At 33.8% G+C, this 26,526-nt stretch overlaps 1 protein-coding gene across 3 annotated transcripts; it reads left to right on the top strand.

Moving 5' to 3' along the window:
- Positions 1-4,234: 4,234 nt before the first annotated feature.
- LOC111881914 (nuclear transcription factor Y subunit A-7) lies at positions 4,235-9,132 on the top strand. 3 transcript variants are annotated; one of them, XM_042895659.2, is made up of 7 exons: positions 4,235-4,404; positions 5,495-5,558; positions 5,743-5,864; positions 6,151-6,258; positions 8,012-8,176; positions 8,684-8,879; positions 8,969-9,132. In XM_042895659.2, exons 2-6 carry the CDS (start codon positions 5,531-5,533, stop codon positions 8,846-8,848), a joined length of 588 nt encoding a protein of 195 aa, XP_042751593.1. In that variant the 5' UTR covers positions 4,235-4,404; positions 5,495-5,530; the 3' UTR covers positions 8,849-8,879; positions 8,969-9,132. The 3 variants fall into 3 exon arrangements, with proteins under 3 accessions (XP_042751593.1, XP_023734088.1, XP_042751594.1); XM_023878320.3 differs by having other exon boundaries at positions 4,236-4,404; positions 8,684-9,132; XM_042895660.2 differs by lacking the exon at positions 4,235-4,404 and adding an exon at positions 4,487-4,510 and having other exon boundaries at positions 8,684-9,132.
- Positions 9,133-26,526: the final 17,394 nt, after the last annotated feature.

The raw sequence follows: 26,526 nt of genomic DNA, 5'->3' as shown, positions 1-26,526 counted from the left end.
AGGAAAACGTGTACTTGAGAAGGAACTGCAGATGCCATGCACGTATGCCCAGCGTACCAGGAGTACGCCCAATGTACGTGTGCATCTTCTTAAACCCTAATATTTAGGGTTTACTCCCTATATAAAGAACATGACCTTTGTTGGTTCAGCCTCCCTTCACCCTTAACCAGCCACCATGAAAAAACTAGCTCATTTTGTGTGCATTTGTGTTCTAGAAGCCATTTGAGAGTGTTTGTGTGTTATGTTAGTGAGAAGAGAAGAAAGAAGCTTGAAGAAGAAGCAAGGACCCACCAAGAGCTTGTAGATCCAGAGGATTGGCATCATTTCTGACTCTTTTGAGGTATCAAGTTCCTTTCTTGACCATTGTATGATTAGATTAGTTATTTTGGGATTTTATGTCACCTTTAGACCCCATTGTTGAGAATGCTTGAGTATTAATGGTTTCAGAGCTTAATAGTTATCCTTTTGGACTCTTAGAAGCATATATGGTCATAAAAATCGAATCTTGATGGTTAAGCAACAACCATGCAAGTGCTAGTTAGTCTTGAAGCTTGTTAGATGGACCAAAATCATGTTTTGACCCCAACCATGCATGCATGCACATAAATTATGTGACTTTATGGCTTAGGAGGTCTTAAAGGACCTGGATCTACATTCTGGATGTATAGACTTAACGAATTAAGCCACAAATGAAGCGCCAAGGAAGCTGGCCAGTACGATGGGCGTACTCGCTGGTACGCCGCATGTACTAGGTCAACTCCCCCGTTTTGGTCAAGGCCAACGTACGCTGGGCGTACGTGCTAGGTACGTCGTGCATACACATGCAGATTGGGAAATTTGGGCTTTTAGGCTTTAAGAAAATGGGCCTGGACTTTTGGACCCCATAACCCACTATGAGCTATAATTTTGGACTTAGGAATCTGGAACTTGAGTATTGGACCTTTTGGTCCAAGATTGGGCCCTTGGGAATTATTATATTAAACTTGGAACTTTTGGGCCCATTTGAGGGTTAAGGCCCAATTTAAAAATTGGACAATTAGTGGGCCCTTAGGGAATCCTTAATGGGCCATAGGAGAGTTGGGCCTAATAAGCTAGAATTGGGACTTAAGTATGTCCCAATTGGACCAAGGGGTAAAATGGTCATTTTACCCTAAATAATGTTATAGACTATAATTGAGTGTTATGTGACTATGATAGTCGGGAGTCATCGGAGCAGCTGTTAGAGATTACTTCCGCAAGATTCGACATGCAGTTTACGAGGTGAGTTACCTTCCAGAAGAAATGGGTCTAAGGCACCAAGGCCGACCCATTAGTAGGAGAATGTAGTAAAGATGATTGTCTTTGTGATAACTGTCTGGTATGTTGAATCTATTATATTTATGTGCTACGATGCTATGATATATGTGTAGTAGTGGTAGGGGTGGAATCGTCCCTGGTTACCGGTTGAAAGATACTGAAGGGGTGGATAGTACCCATGCATGCCTAGCGGTATTATCGTGACACAATATTATGTGATAGTGGTAGGGGTGAAATAGTCCCCGATTACCAGTTAAAAAGATACCGAAGGGGAGGTTAGCTCCCAGTTACCGGTTGAAAGATACCGAATGAGAGGTTAGCTCTCGGTTACCGGTTGAAAGATACCGAAGGGGAGGTTAGTTCCCGGTTACCGGTTGAAAGATACCGAGGAATAGGCATTATTATGTGGTATGTGGTATGATGGGGGAACTCACTAAACTTCGTGCTTATAGTTTCAGTTTTGTTTTAGGTACCTCTTCATCGAAGGGGAAGGAGTCGGCACGGTAACAACACATCATACACACATCAAATTTCCGCATTTTGTGATTCATGGGATTGTACTCTGATTTTATTACTACTTGATGATATGATTTTGAGATATGACTGTTATGATTTTATGGATTGATATGTTATCGACTATGTTTTGGTAAATGATTTTATAAGCTACTTACTTTAAAACAAAAAAAATGGCTTGAAAATTTGGGAGTTACAGGTCATCCCGTCATCAATGAAAACTCAATCTCGGAATTGTTAGAGCTACTTCATATAGATATGTATGGACCCTCCACCGTAGAAAGTCTACATCACAAGAAATACATTCTTGTGATTGTGGATGATTTTACAAGGTTCACCTAGGTCTTCTTCGTTAGGCTAAAGTCAGAAACAGCCTTAGAACTTATCAATTTTTATCAAAGGAATTGAAGTCCTCGTCAAATTGTTGGTTCGAAAAATCCAAAATGATAATGGTTTGGAGTTTACCAATGTCACCATTGAGAAATTCCTATTTGAGAAAGGTATTGACCATAATTTCTTAGCTCCCTACACTCCTCAACAAAACGGTGTGGTTGAAAGATGAAACAGAACACTCGTTGAAGCTGCTTGATCGATGCTTAACTTTGCAAATCTTCTACTTTATCTTTGGGCTGAATCAGTGTCCTCTGCTTGCTTCACTCAAAATCGAAGCATTATCAATCGACGCCTCAACATGACACCGTATGAAGCCATGAATGGTCGTAATCTGAGTATCTCCTTTCTATATGTTTTTGGTTGTCGATGCTTTACAAAAAACAATCGTGATCGGCTCACGGAATTTCATCCAAAAGCCGATGAAGTAATTTTTCTTGGATACTCAGCAAAATTAAAAGCTTACCGAGTTCTTAATCGTCGAAGTTGTGTTCTTGAAGAAAGCTTTGATGTCACCTTTGATGACAACTATGTTCAGAATTCTGGCCCAATCTATGTCACAACCCACATCATGGAGTCCGATGCTCCATTACCAGGATTTCTAAATCCTCAAATAATTCATGGGGTCGATTTTGAAACCCTGTTCGGACCATCTGAAACAACTCTTGAATCGGAATCTCGGTCAAGACAATCCTCATCAATTGTAGCTCCAATTTCACAAAATGTTTCAGGTCCGACATCGACATTTCCTCCATTTGATTCCAAACCGATTCAACTTTCTCAGGTTGAGGGGGAGAATGGTTTTGTTTCTCTTGAATCAAATTTTGAAGGATTCCAAGATGCAGTGGATCAATTTGCTGAATTCGATCCTATTCCGGACAACAATGATGGCAACGCCAACTTCTTTGACTTTCCAGACAAAAATTACGTTGATATCTCTGGTTCAGAAGTTCATGGGGAGAATAATCCTCAAATTCAAGTTGTTTAGGAGCAACACAGCCCCATTGTTGATGTCAGATCTTCTGCTGCAGAAGAGCTTCAAAGACTACACATCTGGATCAAGGATCATCCTCCGAACCAAGTTATTGGAAATGTAAATGTTGGAATTCAAACTCGTTCTACCACCAACATCCAAAATGAATGTTATTTTTCGACATTTATTTCAATGGTTGAACCAAAATCCATCAAGGAAGCACTTGAACATGCTGACTAGATTACAACCATACAAGAAGATTTTGTGGTTAGCTAAGACCATGTGAGGGTTCCCATGACAGTTAGGGAAGATCATGTGGGGATTCCGATGGTAGGCAGCTAAGACCATGTGGGGGTTCTAATGACAGGTAATTAAGACCATGTGGGGGTCCCATGACAGTGAGTTAAGACCACGTGGGGGTTCCAGTAACACCCGATGTAAGACCTTGGAGGGTTTCCATGACATCCTTATATGTTTATATGCATGGCTTATGTAGCTTTTATGGTTGATATGGTTTATGTGATTATGTGGATTGTGTGAGGTATGGTATGTGGAACTTAATAAGCATTAACTTACAGTTAGTTGGTTGTTGGGGACACCCTGATATTATGAATAAATTGTCTGATGTTATAGATTTTGGAAACAAATGTGATTGAGATTTTATATTTTATGAAAATGATTTTGTTACTTAAAAATGAAAAAATTTTATTACAAATTTGGGTTGTTATAGGTATTTTTTTTACTATAATGACAACAAACTTACATTTTTTGTGCTTAATACTATAATAGCCTTGTAGTTACAATGTTATCAATAATATATATATATATATATATATATATATATATATATATATATATATATATATATTACATGAAACATATTAACATATAAGTATTTTGTAAGCTTAGGTCATATATCATTATTATTTTGAAAAAAGAAACAGGTATTTCGATATTACAAATAAAAAATAGAATAATGAATAATGTTTATTTACGTCATTAATATAAATAAAAATTATCATATATTACGTATATATATCAAAGGGGCAAACCTCTCCTAACTGGTTTCCTACATCCTAGTATCCTACTTCGGGTGAAACTGTGACACGAGCCGAGCTTGTCCACAACATTCCTACGCAAAACGACAACTTTCTCATCAGGGGCATAGAATTAAGCAGACCCAGAAACGGAAAACTTCAAATATCAATCTTTCCTTCAAGCTTCTTACTGAGGTAAACTTCTAAATTCCATAATTTAAACCCTAGTTTCTTTATAAAAACATCATCAATTTGGGTAATTTTATATCCTCTATACTTATCCGCGCTCTCTCTAATTTGAGTAAGTATTGATTGGAATTCGAATAATGGGTTTCGTAATTTCAATCGCGAGTAGTTGATAAGTCTAGGTTCAATTGACTAATTCCTTCTCTCGCTAAAAGAATGATTGTGGAGGTGGTGTTTGTTCGGTTCTAAATTGAATACGATGCAATATCGAGTAGTCCATTTTTCTCGTTTCGGGGTGGGGTTTGGGAAGAGATGAATGATGATATGGGATTTTGTTGGCATATGTGATGAGTTCACTTGATTGGATATTGAGCTTGACTTGAAATAGTTGTTTCCTTAGGGTCTTTCTGCAATTTACATGAATGAATAAGGTCCTTTTTTTAAAAAAAAAAAAAATAGGAAGGATTGTTTCTTTGAATCTTGTAGTGCTATTTGGTTCTTTTGATTGAGAGGTAGAGTGGGTATGAAATAGTTGTACACTAATTAATTTTCTCAAAAAGTTTCTATCGATCTAGAACTTCTTCAAGGTATTAGAAATTCACCTCTAATTAAAGATTGGAATTTTTTTCCTACCCAAAAAGATATGACATGGACTCATTCACAATCTCTTGTTTGTGCAAAAGACATGAATGCCCTCCTCATGGAGAATGATCTTATGGTCCTAGAAAACATGTCCAGTTATGTCCTGTGTAAGAAACAAATGATCCTTGAGGAGGAATGCTAGGATCCAACTTATAAAATTGCATTGTATTGTTAGTTTTACTTTCATTTTTCCTAATACAACATTGCACTTCAAAAAATCTACCCAATTATAGCAATTTCATATGTATACAAAGCGATTTTGAACATTATAATTGACATATTTTTCAAATTTCATTGCATCAGTAAGAAAAAAAAAGTGAAAGTACAATGCTGTAACAAAAAGAAATGGAAGTAGGATGCAATAATACACAAATAAATGAAAGCACACAATGTATTCCTTGCATTTAACCCTAGATTTTGTACTTTTGTGATGCTGATTTTTATAATTTTGATGCAGAATCAAGTTCATCAAAACTGTGGTTCACACAGCATCATGTCCTCCTCTGCTCCTGAGTTTTCAGGTATTTGTGACACTTTTGTTTCAATATTTTCTTTCAAAAGGTCAAAATAACAAGTCATCTGAACTAGTGTTTGAGTTCTTGAAATTATTCAAAGGAAAAACAGGGAAAGAAGAATCAAAAATCAAAAAGTTGTAATTTGTGTGTGTGTGTGTGTGTGTAATATTATGTGGATTTGGTGAGACAGATAATAGTGAAAGTGAGATGCAGCAAAGTCAAATGGAAGGTCAAATTCAGTGTTCTTCATCTCCTGCAACAACAACAACAACTGGAACATCTCATCCTTCAAACATCCAATACCCAACTTTGGTATCTCTTTGAAGTTGCTGAAAAGTCATTGATTATACTATCCTCTTATTTGTTCATAACTTTGGTAACACTTGCTTTTTATGGTTTATACATATACATAATTACATACATACCCCTCCTTTACATACATTTTCAACAAAACTCACTCTTTTTGTAACTTTTTCAAACAAATTATGATTTCAAAAATTCAACTTGATGTAGCTTAGTCATAATCAGTCAAGCAAACTTTTTATTTTTTTTATTGGTGGTTTTTGTGTGAAGTGCATAATGTCTATTTTAACCTCAGGGGCAAGCAGCTTATCCTTTCCCGGATCCTTACTACAGGGGTACAAATATCTTTAATCCGTATGAAACTCAATCGTATCCAGCTCAGCCATATCCAGGGCAACCTATGGTATAAATTACTACCTTCATGCATTTGGATTCAGACTAGAACTTTTGTCTTGTGCAAAAGACGTAAATGCCCTCCTCATCCTCATTATATCATATTATCATGTCAAGTCCTGATCTTTCTCATGTGACAAAAGCAGCTAATGGGACATGTTGTACTGCGTTTGACTTGCATTGGACTACAATGGGACATAGGTTAAAGTTGTCTGTCAAAAGACATAAATACCCTTGTTATCATCATTATCGAAAATAGCCCTACAAAGTGGTAGACCTCCACTGAGGTTCACATATGTTAGGAGGAGGAGGAGGAGTTAAACAAATCTAGTAGCTTTTATGTGTTTTGTTATAAGCGTGTTAATTAGGGGCATTATTGTCTTTTCCCTAGTTAAGTTGGTATATAGGCTAGTAATAATCGTTCCATTTCAATCTATCAATCAATTTCTTAATGGTTTAGAGGCTGCTATAAGAAATATGGGAGAAAAATAAAGTGATTAGTTGCCAGAAATCATTATATAATTGGAATAATAAACGCAATTCTGTTAATTCAAATGAGTCTAATGGTCTTAACTCGATTATGCCTAAGAATTCATTAAACCAAGAAAGAAATATGAGAGATTGTAGACAAATTTGAGTTTATAGATGAATTTTAGATCAAGAATTACAAGTGAAAAGATCACAAGACTGTGTTATAGATGTGATGAAAAGTTATCTCCTAGGCATAAGTAATGAAAGAAAGAGCTTCTTGTTATGCTAATTCATATTGATTATAATGAACAAGGTGATGAAAATTAGGTGAAAAGATTCACACATGGTGAGTGATACAATAGAAATGATAAAGTTGAGGTTCATCTCAGTGAAAGGAGATTACAATGGATTATTGAACACATTCCTCTTACATAAATGCACTCATTTTATCGGGTGGTTAAAACATCCTTATACAACTCAAGCAAATGCTAAGGCTTTTGTTAAAGAAGTAATTAAACTTCATGGCATTCTAGACTCCATTATCACACACAGAAATCGCATTTTCTTGAGCAAATTTTGGAAGGAAAATATTAAGCTATATGGAACTCAATTGAAACATATTACGCCTAGTTTTGTCCCATGTTACGCAGCCAAAGGGATCGAACGCAACATGCTTTCTAGGGATATTTCAATGATGAGGATGAGGAGGGTATATATGTCTTTTGTACAGACGAAGGAGTGAGAGCGAGTCTGTGTCCTATTTTTTTGAGTGGGCAAAAAGTTGCAGTCTTTTTTGTCATATTCACTTCGGTTACAGTACAATGCCGGTCAAACACAGTACAACCCGTCCCACCTTTTTCAATGAGACAAAAAGTTGCAATCTTTTTGGTCCTATTTACATCCGTCACAATACAATGCAGGCCAAATACAGTACAACCTGTCCCACCTTTTTCAATCGGACAAAAAGTTGCAGTCTTTTTTGTTCAATTCACATCAGTCACAGACTCACAGTACAATGCTCGTCAAACACAGTACAACCCATCCCGCCTTTTTTCGATGGGACAAAAAGTTGCAGTCTTTTTGGTCTTATTGACATCAATCACAATACAGTGCAGGCCAAACACAGTACAACATGTCCCACATTTTTTGATGGTACAAAAAGTTGCAGTCTTTTTTGTCCTATTTACATCTATGAACAAGAGGGTTTTAATTTTGGTTTAGAGGTTGTTTGATGTTTTTTTTTTTTTTTTTTTTTTTTTTTTTTTTTTTTTTTTTTTTTTTAAATTGTACAGGTACATCTTCAATTTATGGGAATTCAACAAGCTGGTGTTCCTCTCCCATCAGATACGGTTGAGGAGCCTGTTTTTGTGAATGCTAAACAATATCATGGAATCTTGAGGCGTAGGCAATGTCGTGCAAAAGCTGAATCTGAACACAAAGCTAACAAGTCTAGAAAGGTTATACACATTCTCATTTCGCATGTAGATAGGGGTTCATGTGTTCAAAAGACGTGAATGCCCTCCTCATTCTCATCATCAAAATTAACCCTTGATATGTTGTCCCATGTAACATATGCAGCCTAAAGGAAAAAATTATGCAAAGGACTTTGTAGTTACAAATTATAAGTAACATAGAATACCAGAATAACTAAAAATTTCCACAATGAAATAAAAGTTAGATATTTTGATTAGGAACCTTTGGAAATATGGTCTGTGTATGTCAAGCATATGCCCAACTAGGAAAAATGACCGAAATGTCCTTGTATTTTCTATGTATTTACAAAATTAACATTAAGACAATGCAATTTGAAAAATCTACTCCAGTGTAGCAGTGAAAATTGTTGTATTTGAATGACATTGCTACAATTGTGTAGATTTTTCAAATAAATAAAAGTGCATCGTTGTTTCTTGCATTTAACCCTAAAAGTCTTTAATCATAAGTTGATTTAGTTTCTAATTTTGCAGCCATACTTGCACGAATCGCGACATTTGCATGCACTAAGAAGAAGCCGAGGGTGTGGGGGTCGATTTGAGAAGAAAGATAAGCAACAAAAAGAGAAAGGTTCTAATGACAATAATCCTCAATCGCAATCACAAATGAACATCAATCTAAACTCGGATAAAACCTAATCCTTCTTCAATGGTGTATAGACAAGTCGAGGTTTGTGGTGGTAGCTTTCGTGTTGTCTATATCATAAAGCTTCAATGGTGATGTCTTTTTGTTTTTTTAGCTGTTGTTTGTTTTGACAGGTAAAATCGTTATGAAATGATGTCGTTGAAGTCGAATTGTGTTTGAGAATAGTGAGGTTTTTTCCTTTTTTTATATTTGATTTTGTAGGTTTTGGTAGTTGGTGAAGTATGTTGATGTTGAATAAGTTGATGTAGTGAAGTTGTGTTTTATATTTGTACGATAACCAATGTGTTTTAGAGTATTTTTTTTTTCTTTATATTTGTATGATAACTAATGAGTTTATTTTTTTTCCATTGTTTTGGTACATTATTGTCGGGATTTAGGTTATGTTTGGTGTATTAACTAAAAAATTAGTTGTAGCTAATAAGTTAGCTAATAAAAAATAATGTAATAATGTTTGGTAACTAGTTGAAATATATAAAATAACATAAAATTGTAATTTAGAAGATTGGATTTTTCAATAATTAATAGTGTATATTTGGAAGAATTAAAAAAAAATAATAATAATAAAAACTTAATAAGCTCGTTGAAATGTTAGTTTGAGTAGCTTTTTTAAAAGAACTAGTTTATAATTTATTCTTTTTAACTGTCAAACATAACGACTTAAAAGTATATCATAAGCTATTTTTTACCTATCATTATTAGTTCATAAACTAACTTATCAGCTATCAATTAGCTTTTCAGCTATTCTATTCGAACACTAATAAAAGAAATGAGTTAAAACATGGCATGAATTAAGTTTTTAAAGCATAACAATAATTACGTCATTTCTATATCCATTTCAATATATAAATCAATTGTTGGAAGTTTTTATTTTCTAAGTTTTTAATTAGTCTTAACAGGAATACATCGGGTTTAAATGGATATAGAAATGATGTAATTATTGTTGTGCTTTAAAAACTTAATTCATGTCATGTTTTAACTCTTTTTTCTTATGAATAGAGTAGCTAAAAACTACTTGACAGCTGATAAGTTAGTTTATAAACTAAAGTGAGGTAAATAGACATTTAGATATATAACTAAAAGGAAATAGCTTATAAGCTAGATTGCAATGTAAAATGACATAAATAAACATCATTATCATTATCATACATACTTTATAAAGCTAACATTTTTTCTTGAATCTCATGCATTTGAAACCCTCTTTTTTAACTTCCTCAAACCACATTCATTTGAAACTCCATTTTTTAACTAATGCAACTCAAAAGTTTTCTTAATTATGATTTAACACTCAAAAGTTTTATAACTTATATTTTGTTTAATTAGCATTTAGTGAAAAGTTTACTATAAAAAGGTCAATCTTTTGTGTCTTTTGTGTTATATAAAATCTTACATGTAAGAAGGATTTGAAGATTATGTGATTCAAAAGTTTTCATATAGTTGAAGCATTCATGATCCAAATATGATGATATGAAGAAATGGGTTATGTTGCATCGATGGTAATTGTAATATGATTTTTTCTTTCAACCAAAACAAATGAAGCTTTTCGATTCTTTCTTTATATTTAGCTTCTCATTTAATCTTTATATGTCATTTGTGTGTATTACTCAATATTGAATGTGACTCTCCAAACATCAATGTTTTGCTTGGAATATCTTTCTGATTCTTCTTTTTCAAGAAAAATATTTTGATTGCAGGTTAGTGAAGAATTGTCATCAAGTTTCTATGGTTGAATGGTGTTAAATGAATAAAGAAGATTCATAAAATGGATATAGGTTTTTTTTATTTGAACAAAGTTGACGAATGTTAGTTTTTTCTTTTGATTTAAATGTATGCTTATATAACATCTTTATTTATATCTTTAACCACCCAATGCTCTTATTTATTTGATTGTAGTTTTTCTATTTTGATTATGTTTATTTTCTATTATTTTTTTGTTGGGTTATCCTACACAACATATTTAAAAGACAATATTTAAAAGATATCATAATTTTGAACATTTGATATGTAATTATGATACACTTATCATGATATGTTTTTCATATGAAAGTAATTTATCCATATTACTACGACAAGAATTACATATGACATTTACGAAAAAATATATATAATATATGTGATTTGTTTAACATGTGTATGCACCTATGTATGTTATAAATTTATAATTAAACATATTTATGTTTAATAATTGAAGGGATTAAAATGATGCATCAAAACCAATTATTTAGACGAATAATAATAATAATAATAATAATAATAATAATAATAATAATAATAATAATAATAATAATAATAATAATAAGTACCGCATTCATTTGAAACTCACACTACAACTCAAGAGTTTTCTAATTTATGTATATTTATTAGTTACAAATCAAGAGTTTTTAACTTATGATTATTAATTAGTAATCACTAATTACTTTTTATTTTCCTTTCTTTTATAAGGTTGTAAAGTTTTGCTCATTAAAAACATTAATGTATTTGAAGAGATTTGTGATTTAAATATGAAGAGTTAATCTAAATGTTATAATAAATGTTTTAGTGTTTTTATGTTATTAAAAGTTATAGTGCTTATTTTTCATATTTTTTATTATTAGTTGTATATATATCTTTTTTAATACAAATGTTATAATAGATGTTTTTCTATTTTTATGTTACTAAAGTTGCAGTTCATATTTTTGTTTATACGTTTTGTTACCCATTATATTATCATTCATTTGATATATAATTTACACAATATTAAACGGTTTATAAAATTATCAAATAATTGTATATATCACAATGACTTAAAACTAAAACTATAATGTTTAATAAAACTAATAGGTTAACTATATATTTGTTTTACTACTAACATTTTATTTCAAAGTAGTAATATTAAATAATAATTTGGTAAAAGTTATTACTTTAACTATATAATTTTATTCTCACGCAATGCGCGGGGATTCTCCTAGTATACTTATAAAGGAAGCATTTTTCCTTTCATCACATTCATTTGAAACTCTCATGCTTTTTTCTTTCACCACATTCATTTGAAACTCCCATGAATTTTCAATTCCTTTCTAATAATGATTATAAGTTGGTTATTAAGATTAAATAAATATTAAACCTAAAGTGTAATCATATATAAACTAAATTTCAATATTAAAAAAATATCTTTACTTTCTACTTATAAAGTTATGTTTTTTAACTTTCAATATATTATACTTAATTTATTAGTTTTAATATATTGATGGATGTAAACCATTATCAATTTAAGCTACAACTTTTGAACAATTTGTATAAAATACTTAAATTATAAATTTAAATATAACATTACAGGATCCACTTAAATATAAATTTTAGTTTAATTGAAACAACCCAAAGAATATTTTGTAAATAGTTAAAAGTGATAAATTGTAGTGTCTTTCTAATAATGATTATAAGTTGGTTAATAAGGTTAAATAAATATCAAACCTAGAATGTAATCATAAATAAACTAAATTTCAATATTAAAATAATATCTTTACTTCTACTTATAAATTTATGTCTTTAACTTTAACATATTATACTTAATTTATTAGATTTAATATGTTGTTTTATGTAAACCATTATCAGTTTAAAGCTACAACTTTTGAACAGTAATCATAAATAAACTAAATTTCAATATTAAAATAATATATTTACTTCTACTTATAAAGTTATGTCTTTAACTTTTAACATATTATACTTAATTTATTAGATTTAATATGTTGCTATATGTAAACAATTATCAGTTTGAAGCTACAACTTTTGAACTGTTTGTACAAAATACTTAAATTGTTAATTTATTACAGTGTCAACTTAAATATAAATTTCAGTTTCACTTAAATAACCTAACGAATATTTTGTAAATAGTTAAAAACAATAAATTGTAGTGCTAAATGCAAAAACTAAAATATAATATCAATTTAACTAAATATTTCCTATATATATTTTTATAATGTTAAAAGTTTTCAAATAAATAGCTTAAAATAACTTACAATAACAATAGTTAAAAATAACTCTATATAAATATTTATATTGTTAGCTTTAAAATAAAAAACAATGTTTGATGTTTTAAATAATTAATGATAGATATTAAAACGTTAAACAAATAAGTTTTGAAAAATTAATTAACAATAACAACAACAATAAATAACATTAAACCATATATTATATTTAATTTTATTCATGAGTAACTCGCGAGTAGAAATCATTCAAGCGGTTGAGATTATGCAGTTATAATAGATGTATATACTATCATATAATTTAAAATAAGCAATATATTATATCAATTTAGAATACGAATTATTATATCAAATTTAACAACACCATTATTGTTATATTAAAAAAAACATATATTTGTAAAGATTTCAACTATATAGGTGTTTCTGCGCAATGCGCGGACATTCGCTTAGTTTAGATATATAACTAAAAGGAAAATTTATATATATATATATATATATATATATATATATATATATATATATATATATATATATGTGTGTGTGTGTGTGTGTGTATATATATATATATATATATATATATATATATATATATATATATATATATATATATATATATATATAGAGAGAGAGAGAGAGAGAGAGCTAGGATTATATGTATATGAACAAATATTGTATAAATGTAAAACTAATTCATGGCCAATCATTAAATATTGATTTTTTTTATTTTTAAATAATTAATTAAAGTCAATTTAGTCATTTTGTATAAACTAACTTCAAATATTATCCTTTAGTTATGGTAAATATTTTAACTTGAAGCCTATATCTATGGTAACATTCTCTCTCTCTCTCTCTCTCATGTGGCATGAACAGTCGTATTTGTGTTTTTTCTATGTTCCAGTTGCACTAAGAATTACCCAGAAAATCGTCCCAAAAGAAAGAAATTGAATGGCCAAGTACGTGTTTCTACCACCGCTCAAGACCTCTGATACATATTTTCCAACGACAATTGTCTTCTACTATAGTTAGGTACATAAAAAGGAGATCCATTCATTTCAGTACAGAGAAAAAAAAGATCGAAATGAAATGGTGCGCTTCTGATTTCTTTTTTTGACTAAACTCTTCAAGTGAAGTGGAGCAAGCCTGCGGCGGGGCTTTGTTCAAGGTGTGGCAACGGAGCTAGTGTCGCAGATATAAAGACCGCTACCAATTCTACGATGTTATGTTCTGCTGGAAATCATGGAAAGATATTATGTGTACTTTCTATGGCGTCATTCTTAAAACTTACTAGTGATTTGATTGACCAAGCCTAGAAATTAGCGAAGAAATCAATTATTTATTGAGATTGATTGCACCTACCTTCTCTAATCTAATCTCTAGAAGTTTATTAAACATATTTATTGATTTTATTATTTTCTTAACTGTTTAGAATCATACAAGCATCGTCAGAACCTATCAAAACACGATAACATTACAATCCCTTTTCAAGATAGATCTTGCAAGCAATGTAGTAAAGAATGATATCAAAATAAATGAAACATTTATACAAGCATCTTAATATCCCATCAAAACACAATCTTTTCCAACCACAATAACATTACAATCTTTATCTATTAATTTTCCTTTTCTCTGTCAAGTATCTCCCTATCTAAATCTCTTAATTTTTTTTTTGTTTTGATGTGTCTAAATCAACACACATGAACATAGCACTTTTTCTACCTCTAAATGATTTGTGTCATTACTCACAAGATTGAAGCTAAAACCATTACTCATAAGATTGAAGTTTCTTTTATTTTCGATTTTTTGATTTTTGATTATCCAAAAACTGATGTTTTTTTATTCTTTTCCCTAAATGTTGGTAATGGTTTTAAGGTATTTGGGATTGTTGATGTTGCTATGAAGTCTACAACAGATCGTTTCAAGAATAAAACTATTTTGGTGGCAGATGTAACACTTGGATGTAGGGCTGTTCACTATTTGGATAAAACCGAATTGTTCAATTGGACAATTTGGATTGGACTATTTGGTTCGGATATTCAGATTTTTGGATTGGTTTTCAACAAAACTGAATTATTATTTTGGATTTCGGATTGGTTTTGGTTTATAAAATAAGAACCGAATAGTCCAAAAAAACCAAATAAACATTTATTATTTATTTATTTATAATATATATCTATAGTTATCTATTGGTTTTGTAATTTAATTTTTTCATATTGGTTCAAAACATTTCACCCGATAAAAAAACATCAATATGTATTATCTCTCAAAAGTTTTCTATCTATAAAATATTTAACTATAATATATCTGCTTAGTGGTTGTTTGTACGTAAATTTCAAATCACAACTAAATAACTTTTTTCGTTTCTTGTGTAAAATTGAGTAATATTATAATTATATGTCGTTTTAAAATGTTTCGGTTTTTGAAAACCGAATTATAAAAACCAATCCAACCGAATTGTAATTGGATCGGATCGGATCGGATTTGATTTTAGTTTGGACTATTCGGATCCATGTTTTGAAAACCAAAATCAATTTAGATTCACTTGATTGGATCGGATCAAACCGATCCATCCAAACAAACACCCCTACTTGGATGATTGGTATGTTCCTTATTTACCCCTTTTTGTTTAAATTGTTGCAATTATGGTCCTTTGAGTAGTATGCGGGGCGTACCACATGGTACGCTTAGCGTACTAGCTGAGAAGCTAGTATGCGGAGTGTACCACATGGTATGCTTAGCGTACTAAGGTGGAGCTAGTCGAGGATGCGAGGCCTCGTACGTTGGGCGTATGAGGGTTACGCTTAGCGTACTCGGAGGTTAAGAAACCCTAATTTTAGGGTGTTGTACCCTATATACAGACCTTAAGTCTCTATGGTTGGCCTCTTTACCAGCCCCCATCTCTTCTAAACCCTAAACTCGACCTTAAGTCTCCATTGTTGTATTTATGAGCTCTTAAGAAGTATTTGGTGTTTGTTTTACTCACTTTGAAGGGATTGAAGAGAAGTGAAGTTGCATTGCTTGGTGTGAAGTTTATATATATAGAATCACCACTCATCTTGCAAGCCTTTTGGAGGTATCAAGTTCATAACTTGGCTTTTCTATGCTTAGATCTCTTTATGTCTTGATTTTTATGCTTTTATGTAACAACCCAAATTTTCAATAAATTTTTTCATTTTTAAATAACGAATTAATTTCCATAAATTATAAAATTCCAATCACAATTTTTTTCAAAATCCATAACATCAACTAAATTATTCATAAAATCAGAGTGTCCCCAATCAAAATGCTAGAGGGTGCATGTTGCGCCATCACGCCGGGCTCTTGCCCTTAGATCATGAAGTACCTGAAACAACCAACAAACTGTAAGCTAACGCTTAGTGAGTTCCCATAACATACCCCCACACAATCCACATAATCACAGAAAACATATCAACCATATAAGCTACATAATCCATGCATACAAATATATAAGGATGCCCTGGAAACCCTCCAGGGTCTTACTTCGGGTGCCATGGGAACCTCCACATGGTCTTAGCCCAATGCCTTGGGAACCCTCCAAGGTCTTAACTAAGGATGCTCTAGAAACCCTCCAGGGTCTTACACCCTTGTGCCTCGGGACCCCCGAGGTCTTTACATAGGATGTCGTGGAAACCCTCTAAGGTCTTACACCTAAGTGCCTCGGGAACCCCCCGAGATCTACCATGAAAGTATCACAAATACAACTAGCATACCATGTACCACATAATCAACTAGCATATCACATAGCAATAAATGGGTCGACCTTGGTGCCTTCGACCTATTGGTATGGTGAGGAGACTCACCTTAGTCTGCTGAACCCAAAAGTTGCTCGCCTAGCAGTTTGAATCCACCCATGTTGAACAATAATGCCATTAACCCAAAATTTGGATTGAATACAATCTGATTAAAGACCCCAATTACCTAAGCCCTAGTCCCTCCATAATGGCCCAAAAGTATTTCCTTTGCTAATGGGCTCAAAGTCTATGTCCAAAGCTATATATGGACCATGTGGCCAAATAAGGCCTAACCAAAATAACCATGACCCAAAACAGATAAATCGGACCTTCAACCCAAAACATGAACGGCCCAAAACTAATCAAGGCGCAAAGGGCTTAGAAGCCCACATGAAGCCCAAAACCCATATGAGTGCGTACGCCCAGTGTACCACTCCAGTACGCTCAACGTACTAGTGTCTTAGTCAGTACGTGCTACATACATGCTGCTACATGCAGTTGTAACGCTTGGTTCCTGGTACGCATTCAAATAATAATTTATTCATTTTTATAAAGCAACTCGATGAGTTTGTAGCTCCAAACTCGTCGAGTAGAGACTAAAAAAGGACGCGGGTTTTAAGCAACCTACTCGACGAGTTAGGAGCCCCAACTCAACGAGTAGGGCTGCCAAAATGAAACCCTAATTTCGGGGTTTTACACCCTATTTAAGCATCCTAATCCCCACTTGTTGGCCTCATTTCCACCCTCCAAGTCTCAAACCCTAATCCACGAAAGCCTAGTGCCTTGTATGAGCTTGTGGGTTGTTTTTGAGTGAATATTGTGTGTTTTGAAGCTTTTTGAAGAAGGAAGATCTTGGGGATTCAAGAAGGGGCTAGTAGATCTAGAAACATCTTGCATTTCTCATCATTTTATGGTAAGCAAGTATCAACCTTGCTCAATAAACACTTATATCTCTTTATCGTCATTTTATGGGGTTTTTTGGTCCAATAATCTTGATCTTTGGGGCATGGGCGTCCCAAGTGATTATACTTTCATATCTGGAATCATGGAGGGTTTTCATGGCATAAAGGTGCAAACTTTATGACCATTAAATCCCCATACAAGCCATAGGGTGTTATTTTGGCCTTTTAAGATCCAAAAGGTGTGCATGGAGTGAAAGGTGGAAGTTTTACGTATTCATGGAGTGTTTTCGGTCTAGATCTTTGTTTGTATGTGTTAGTTTGGTGTATGGATGGCTTGTGGACCAAGATCTAGGTCCTAAAGGGTTAGGATTTGAGCTAAACCCATGAAGTAGAGGTATTAACGGGTAAAGTTGGAAACTTTACCCTTAAAAGGATGTTTTCAATGTGCATGAGAAGTAAGAAGCTTAGATCTGAAGAGTAGGGACTTAATCCCTTAAGAAGGCCCAAACAGACTGAGGAACTCGACGAGTTGAGTCGATTTGTCCCGATTCTGTAGCAGGTAGAACTCGACGAGTCCGAGGAGGGACTCGACGAGTTGATTTGTTTTATCACGACTACGAGTAGCCAGGGAACTCGACAAGTCAGTGGGATGACTCGATGAGTTGGATCGCAATATCAGGAGTTCTGATTTATAGAACTCGGCAAGTTGATGGGTCAACTCGACGAGTTGAGTCAAATCAGAATGTTGACTTTAACCAGGGGTACAGTATTCATTTTACCCTAAGAAAGATTTTGGATATTGACTATGTGTTATTGTGATGATGTTAGCTGGGAGTCGCGGAAGCAGCCATAGAGATTTCCTTACCGAGGGATTCAGCAGCCAGCTTGTGAGGTGAGTTTTTCTCCAGTAGGAACGGGTCGAAGGCATGAGTGTCGGTCTGTTTATGTATGTTAGCGTATGCCGGATTTAGGTCCGATGCCAGGGTTAGCCCAATGTAGATTATATGTTTCCAGACTTCGGTGCGATGGCAGGGCAAGCCCGAGGAATGTTTGTATGCTTGATGTCTTCGTGATTCTTGCATGTGTTTGTTTATATGTTCCGGGCTTCGGTCCGATGCTGGGGTAAACCTGAGGAATTTTTAGCTTATATATTATGTGTTATGTGTTACAGACTTCGGTCCGATGCCGGGGCAAGCCCGAGGAATTTTTATATGTTTATATTATGTGTTTATGTTATATTCTTGTTGATATGTTATATGTATACTGGACTTCGGTCCGATGCCGGGCGGGGCCCGATGCCGGACTTTGATCATGTCGAGCGGGGCCCGATGTCGGATTCGTTCGATATCGGGCAGGGACCGATGTAGTGGCCAAGGCCCAATGTATGCTATTATGTGATTATGTGTATGGTATGTGGTAGTTTGGGGAGACTCACTAAGCTTCGTGCTTATAGTTTTCAGTTTTTGTTTCAGGTACTTCCGCTAGCAAGGGGAAGAGCTCAGGATGACTACATAGCACACACCACAGCTTTTAGCCTGGGATGATTTACTCTGATGTTTGACATATGATTTTGATACATTGACAGTTGTTTATGACATCTACGAGATACATGATTTATGATTTTTATACGACGAATGATATTTATGGTTTTTAATTATGATTTAAAAATGAAATTTTTGGACCGTATTTTTGGTATGTTTCAGCAGCGTACAAGTCAGTCATGCACAAATAATCATTAAGCTCTTAATGATTGGGATATTAACATCAAGCTTTAGATTTGAGTCTATTAAGACGTTCTAAGGCATAAAGCTGGCAACTTTATGCCCTTGCATGCTCCACATGTTCCCAACAACCCAGTATAACCCATTAAGACTTTTCCAAGGGTCTTAACTCATGCATCGGGTCAAAGCATTCATCAAGACTACTTTTTTATGATATGAATGAACTAAGGGACCTTGGATATACTCTTCTTACGCTCTGGAGTTGCTCAAACTCCCAATAGATGATCCATAAACACAAATGGGACAATATAGCAAACCCTAGACCAGTCTAATGAATAAGATAGCAATATTAAGACTTTGTACCTCCAGAAGCTCCTTAAGGTGAACTAGATGTAGTATCTTGAAGCCTAATGCCATACCAAGCGTGCTTACTAACTTCTTCCTCTTGAATAAACTCTAAAATAGCCACAAATACACTCTTTAAGCTCAAGAACACTCTCACGAGGAAACTCTGGGTTAAAAGTACGAAATGAGGCTATGGAGGCTGATTAGGGTTTGGTCCAAGAGGCTTAAGGATGTTTAAATGGGTGTCAAGTCCGAGAATTTGGGTTTTGCCCTTCTGTCGTGTAACACCGTAAATTTTCAAAATAATTTTTCGTTTTAAAAAAAAACACATAATGTATCACATCACAATTTCAAATCCATAATCAATAGTGTTTTCAAAACAAATCCCAAGATCTCTACACATAATAAACTCCATCGGTGTGTGTACGTGTCACGCCGTCGCCTTCCCACGGTCATCGCTAGTACCTGAGACATCAACACAACAATTGTAAGCATAAATGCTTAGTGAGTTCTCCAAAATACCACATACCACAAATAAGCCACTCGAGGCTAAAACCGACCCTCCGGTCAAGATGTCTCAGCGGGACCCTCTAGTCCCGCAGCTCATCGGACCCTCCGGTCCAGTCATAGCTCATTGGGCCCTCTGGCCCGGTCTGAATCGTTGGACCCTCCGGTCCGGTCTATATAATCATACAGCATTCAAATAACACATAGCATGTAATCTCTAATATAACACATAAGACCCTCCGGTCAACTCAGAATACCACTCAAGGTAACGTATAGTGAGAAGACTCACCTGGCACGAAGAATCAATCTCCAATCATGCTGCTTGCCAAACACTGACCTCTAACTCTGTGTCAAATCCCACAATTAACCCAATCAGGAACTAAGTCCAATTTCTCAATTACCAGGTCTAAAGATAGACCATCTACCAGTCCATTACGATCCTAACCCATTGGGCCCACCAAGGCCCAATAATAAATGGGCTTTCCCCAAGGCCCAATCTCACCCTACAAGACAAGCCCAACATGAGGCCCAAGACATCAATTTAATTCTCTGTTCACAGGCTCCACTAAGCAGGCCCAAGGATTCCGGCCCAACACTTAAAGCCCAAAATATCACCTAGCCCAAAAGCCCACAGAGGGGTTACGCGGGGCGTACCTCTCTTGGTACGCTCAGCGTACTCAAGCATGCACAAATCTGATCGGGGACCTCAGCCCAGTACGTGGGGCGTACTAGGATTACGCTGGGCGTACTCTCAGTTTTTGCTTAAATCAATTTCTGGTTCTTAACCCGTTAAGACCTTAACTTATCTCTTGGATTTGGACTTCCTAACATCTCTTACTCCATAAAGTTATCAACTTTAAGCCTTTGCATCGCTGATGAGGTCACAACACATAAAAACTCTTACTTTCTTAACCCAAAATGCTCATAACTCATGCATGGGTAGATTCACACGATCAAGATCTCATTTTTATGGTTCTTCATCACTAGATACACTTAAAAGGACAGGTTATTAAGCTTTGGAGTGCATCAACTCATAAAGTCTCAAGCTTGGGACCAAAAACCCTAAAATGCACAAAACAAAAAGAGAGGGAAAGCTTGGAGCTTTATACCTTCAAATGGTGCTCTAGCCCTGAGGAAGCTCAGATCCACAACTTGCTCTTCGACTTCACTCCCTTCCATGCTTCTTCTTAACTCTCAAAAGTCCACAAGAACACAAACAAGCTCATCATGGCCACCACAAGTTTAAAGAACGGATATTAGGGTTTGAGAGGGTTTAATAACTGAGGAAGGTGGCCAGAAATGAGACCATCTATTTCTTTTTATAGGGACACTTCACTTAATTAGGGTTTTCTTCTGTGCCTAGTAAGCCCAGCGTACCCCCTGGTACGCCCAGCGTACTAGGTGGCTCTTGCTTAAGAAACACGCGCATCTGTACGCTAAGCGTACGCATACGTACGCCCAACGTACTTCGCTGCCAACTTCTTGACTTTAAGGACTTAACTTGTCAACCCTCCAAACTTTCATAGCTTTGAAGATAAAACTTTGATTCCACAATCCTCATACATATCGAAAGGTAATGAGATCCCTTACGTTTCTAGCAACTCGTCTCAACCCGAAACCCTCTCGCGCCCGACTCATGGCCCACTAACACTAATCACGGACAATCTGAAACAGGATGTATATGTCGCGTATGCCCCGTGTACGCGGCCACCCTCCATGATCATATATCCTTAGTACGCTAAGCGTACTCCTGGAGTACGCCCCGCGTACTAAGGGACCATTATGCCATATTTTTCCATTTCAAGGGTCCAAAGAGTAATACATGATTTGGAGTGTTACATTTTGGTCCTTTTTTGGGTTAGTTGATGAGTTAAGACATTTGAAGGGCTTATTCTTTTAGATCTGAGCATGTTATGAGGTTCATAGGCATAAAGGTGCAAGCTTTATGGGATTTATGGCTTCATGCATGTAGTAAGTCACCTATTAAGTCCCTTTGAGCTTTAAGAGCTTCTTTTAGCCATGCATGAACGTAAAGTTAGCAACTTTACGTGGTTAACCAGCTCAAGGAAGTCAAATCTACGTTTTGGAGCAATGTCTTAATGAATTAAGGGTTAAAATTGGAAGATGGCTAAATGGGGAAGTACGTTGGGCGTACAAGCTAGTACGTGCCACGTATAAGCCCTAAAGCGTGTACGCTTAGCGTACAGCTAAGTACACCTCGCGTACTCAGCAGGATTGGACTTTGGTGTTTGGGATTTGGTTTGGGCCATCTTTTGGGCTTAGTTGTTTTAGGCCCTATTGGGCCATCGGGTTTTGGGCTGATAATTATTTTGAGAGGGCCCACAATTGGATTCGGGACCAATTTGAAAATTGGGCCATGATTTGGGCCTTGGGTGGCTAATTAGGATTTGGGCCTTTTAGATTGTGAGTTTGGGCCCTAGTCTTGGACCAAACTAGGTAAGGGTTAGAATGGTCTTTTTACCCTAATTATGGACTGATAGTTATGAATTGGAAGCCAAATTATTAATCGGATGTAATTTGGTATTGATAGCTCGAGGATTTATTGGACCAGCAGCCAGAGATCTTTTAGTATGATTCAGCAATTCGAGGTGAGTTTCCTCACTGTGTTTTGCGGTCGAAGGCACCAATTTCGGCCCATGATTATGCTATGTTAATATGCTAGTTGTATGTGTGACTCTTGCATGTGTTATGTACTTGTATGCTTACCGGGCGGGGACCGATGACCATAATGTATGCTATGTATCTTTATGATTATTTCATGTGTATGTGTTTATTTGATTTATGTTATATGTATGTTGGGCGGGGCCCGATCTGTATACCAAGCGGGGCTCGATGCCGGGTGGGGCCCGATGCCAGGCGGGGCTCAATGATGGATGGGGCTCATTATGTGTTTATTATGTATGGTATGTGGTATTTTGGGGAACTCACTAAGTTTTATGTTTATGATTTTCAGTTTATGTTTCAGGTACTTCATGTTCCAAATGGAAGGGCTCGGGATGATTGCAGAGCACACATCATCTCGTTCCACATTTTGTGATTACTCTGATTTGATATGATGTTTGTTACTCTCGTTTTACCTAGATTGTATTGATCATGTTTTTGGAATAGTGCTTTTATTAAGTTAAAAATGAAATTTTTGGGTCTTATTTTTGGGACGTTACAGCAGATTTTTTAAAGCATGTTCAGAATTGAAGAATGATCAAGAAAAAAGAAAAAATCGGAGCTCCATATATGCTTATCTCATCCAAAGTGACTATGTGGTTACAAATGAAGATGGTTTGTGATGCTTCTCAAGGATTACTTCAAATGCACAAAAAAAAATGAAAATGTTTTTTTTCAAGAGTATGCTTCTCAAAGGTTACTTCATATGCGAAAAAAAATGTAGAATGGATACGTTTTTTTTTCAAGAATGGAGAATAGTTAGAATTTATAGATTATTCGTTGTTAAAATTCTTTCATTCTCATGGGAATATTACAATTATGATTGCACTCTATGTTTTTTCTCTTCTAATTACTTGTTTGTTAAAAAGAATGATTACATTTTTCATAAGATTCACAATTATTCAATTGTTAAAAGAATGTTTACATTCATCATAAGATTCATAAATTTACAATTTTAATTTTTAGATTCTTACCAGAATGATTCTTAAAGAAATACTTTTTTAATGTAAATAACAACAATAAATTTGTTTCATCAAAATTTGGAATTCATTATTTTGTTTCCTTAATCTTAATTAAAGATACATAAAATGTCCAAATTATCCCTAAGCCATTTTAAAATTTGAATTCTTAAAAAAAATTAATTATAAATGTAATAATATTCTTTCAAGAATAATTCTGTTTTTCATTGATACAATTGCTAGAATTTAGTTATACGGTTATACAATAGATGCTAGTTACAAATGATTATATATATATATATATATATATATATATATATATATATATATATATATATATATATATATATATATATATATATATATATAGGGGTGTCAAAAAAACCCGAACCCGATTAACCCGACCCGACTCTAACCCGAATAAGGTAATTAAGGTCGGGTTCAATAGGGTTAGAATTCCAAATCGGGTTATTCGGGTTAACCCGACAAACTCGATTTATAGTTAGGGTACAAACCCGATCTATAGTTAGGGTCAGGTTTAGGGTTGATTTTTACAAAAAAAACCGGGTTTCGGGTCAACCCGAATAACCCGGTTGGGAATTCACAACCTTTACATATTCCACTGCTCTCTACTTGAACCATACAAAAAAAACTACAAATCCTTTGAAAATGTAAATTTTTGTGACTCTAGAAGCATACGAGGGTCAAGTAACTCCCATTTGTAAAGTTGAAGTCCAAAAAGATATAAAACCTCCACAACTCAAAATTACTGGAGCGGCTGAGAAAATAAAGATTTTATTTTGATAGTTATTTCTACTTTAAACTAACTATAAACATATATAAACTACATGGTGTTGATCGTTAACAAGAGATTGAAAGTTCATCTATTTAATATTTATAATGGAAGAACTCTTTTAGCTATTGTGGTATGCATGTTTTCTCGTACGTTGTAATAACCATGAGGTCTATGATCTTTTCTTTTTAATTTGTTTCAATTTGTATGCATTCTTGATGTTAAGAAAAGAGTAAAAAAATGGTTTTGATTTATATCATATTGCACTCTTGAAAAAACCATATATATTATGTTTAAATTAAGTGTTTAGTGTATTAACCCGGCTAACCCGACCCTATTAACCCAAAACCCGATTAACCCGAACCTGACCAACTCATACCTTAATAGGGTCGGGTGTCGGGTTAAATTATTTTTTGTGAAAACTCGACTAACCCGACCCGTTTAACCCGAAACCCGATCGGGTTGACCCGATTAACAGCTTAAAAAAAATTAATTATAAATGTAATAATATTCTTTCAAGAATAATTTTATTTTTCATTGATACAATTGCTAGAATTTAGTTATACGGTTATACAATAGATGCTAGTTACAAATGAAGAGTTTATTTGAATTTTAAATATGAAATAAGTGAAATTTATGAAAAAAAAACATGCAAAAAATAAATTAATTAAAATTATATGTTTAATTGTTAGACCCGTGTACTAAACGATTTATTATAATAAAATGTTAAATATAAATGTTTAAAGTGTAAATTTATTTGAAATTGAAATTGAAATTTGAAATTTGAAATTTGAAATTTGAAATTAATAGTTATTATAATAGGTTTAATTTATGGAAACTAAATTAATGATATAGTGGAAATGAATAATGAAGTAATTGACAAGTGGAAAATAAATATATTTCAAAATTATGACAAAATGACATGTGGCCAAATAAATGAGAGAATGACAAGTGGCAATAACATTTTCATTTATTAGGGTAGATATATATATATATATATATATATATATATATATATATATATATATATATATAATCACATATTTGGAATATTTTTGAAAAAGTTTTATAAACTTATCACAAGTTATCTCAAAGTAGTTTATCAAAAGTTAGCTTATAAGTTAATTCAAAAGCTAAAATAAATTATTTTTTGTGGTTTTATAAAACAGTAAATTACAATAAGTTAACTTAAGCTAAATTTGTTTTTATCAAGACCTAAATAGTAAGTACATTTTATAATTATTTTCCTTAGATCGCTTAAACTTTTTTGGTCACTAGCCCACATCAACGCTTAATAGTTTCGCTATCTTCTTACCAGGGGCGGTGTTTTAAGGGGTTCCCGGTGTAGCACCAATAACACCTACTTTTTCTGTCCGCAGTGGAAAAAAGTTTCGATTTTCCGATTCTTTTACCTATTTTTCATGTATTGACAACACATATTTCATCCCGGCAACACCTATTATATATTCATGCATCCGTCTTGCTTCTTACACCAAGGTGTTTTCCAAAAAACACAAAAACTATTCACTTATTTTTTTAACGACTGTAATTTAATTTTCTAATTAAATAAAGAATGGAATATAATGCCTTCCACTCAAACTAGGAACGGTGAAATACATAAGTTATTTGGCAATGTCATTGAATGAAATAACCCTAGGTAGAGGCAAGGTTGTATATATCTTACCTTTCACTTATCCCATTTTGTTGTGATATTTCAATAGTGCTGTTATTATGTAAAAATATAAAGTTGACTCTCCTCTCTATTATCTAATTATAATTAATGAATATTTTGTTTACCGAAATTAAAAATCAAACATAATATAAGATCTCTAAAATGCAAAACTAAAATTATAATATAAATTGTATATGTTAGTTATTTTAAGAAAATAAATTTTCAATTTAATTAAAATTTTGATAATTTAGAATAATTATTCATGTCAATGGAATAAAGCCACGCATCCGATAAGGAATCAAAATAAATAAAATGGGAGAATGCAAAAATGAAAAAAAAAACACGTAAATATTGATGGATAAATGTGCAAAATACAAATAGT

This window comes from Lactuca sativa, chromosome 1, assembly GCF_002870075.4.
Source record: "Lactuca sativa cultivar Salinas chromosome 1, Lsat_Salinas_v11, whole genome shotgun sequence".
In the NCBI taxonomy this organism is placed as follows: Eukaryota; Viridiplantae; Streptophyta; class Magnoliopsida; order Asterales; family Asteraceae; genus Lactuca; species Lactuca sativa.
Note: the sequence above shows the minus strand (reverse complement) of the source record. Positions and strands in the feature narration are given on the sequence as shown.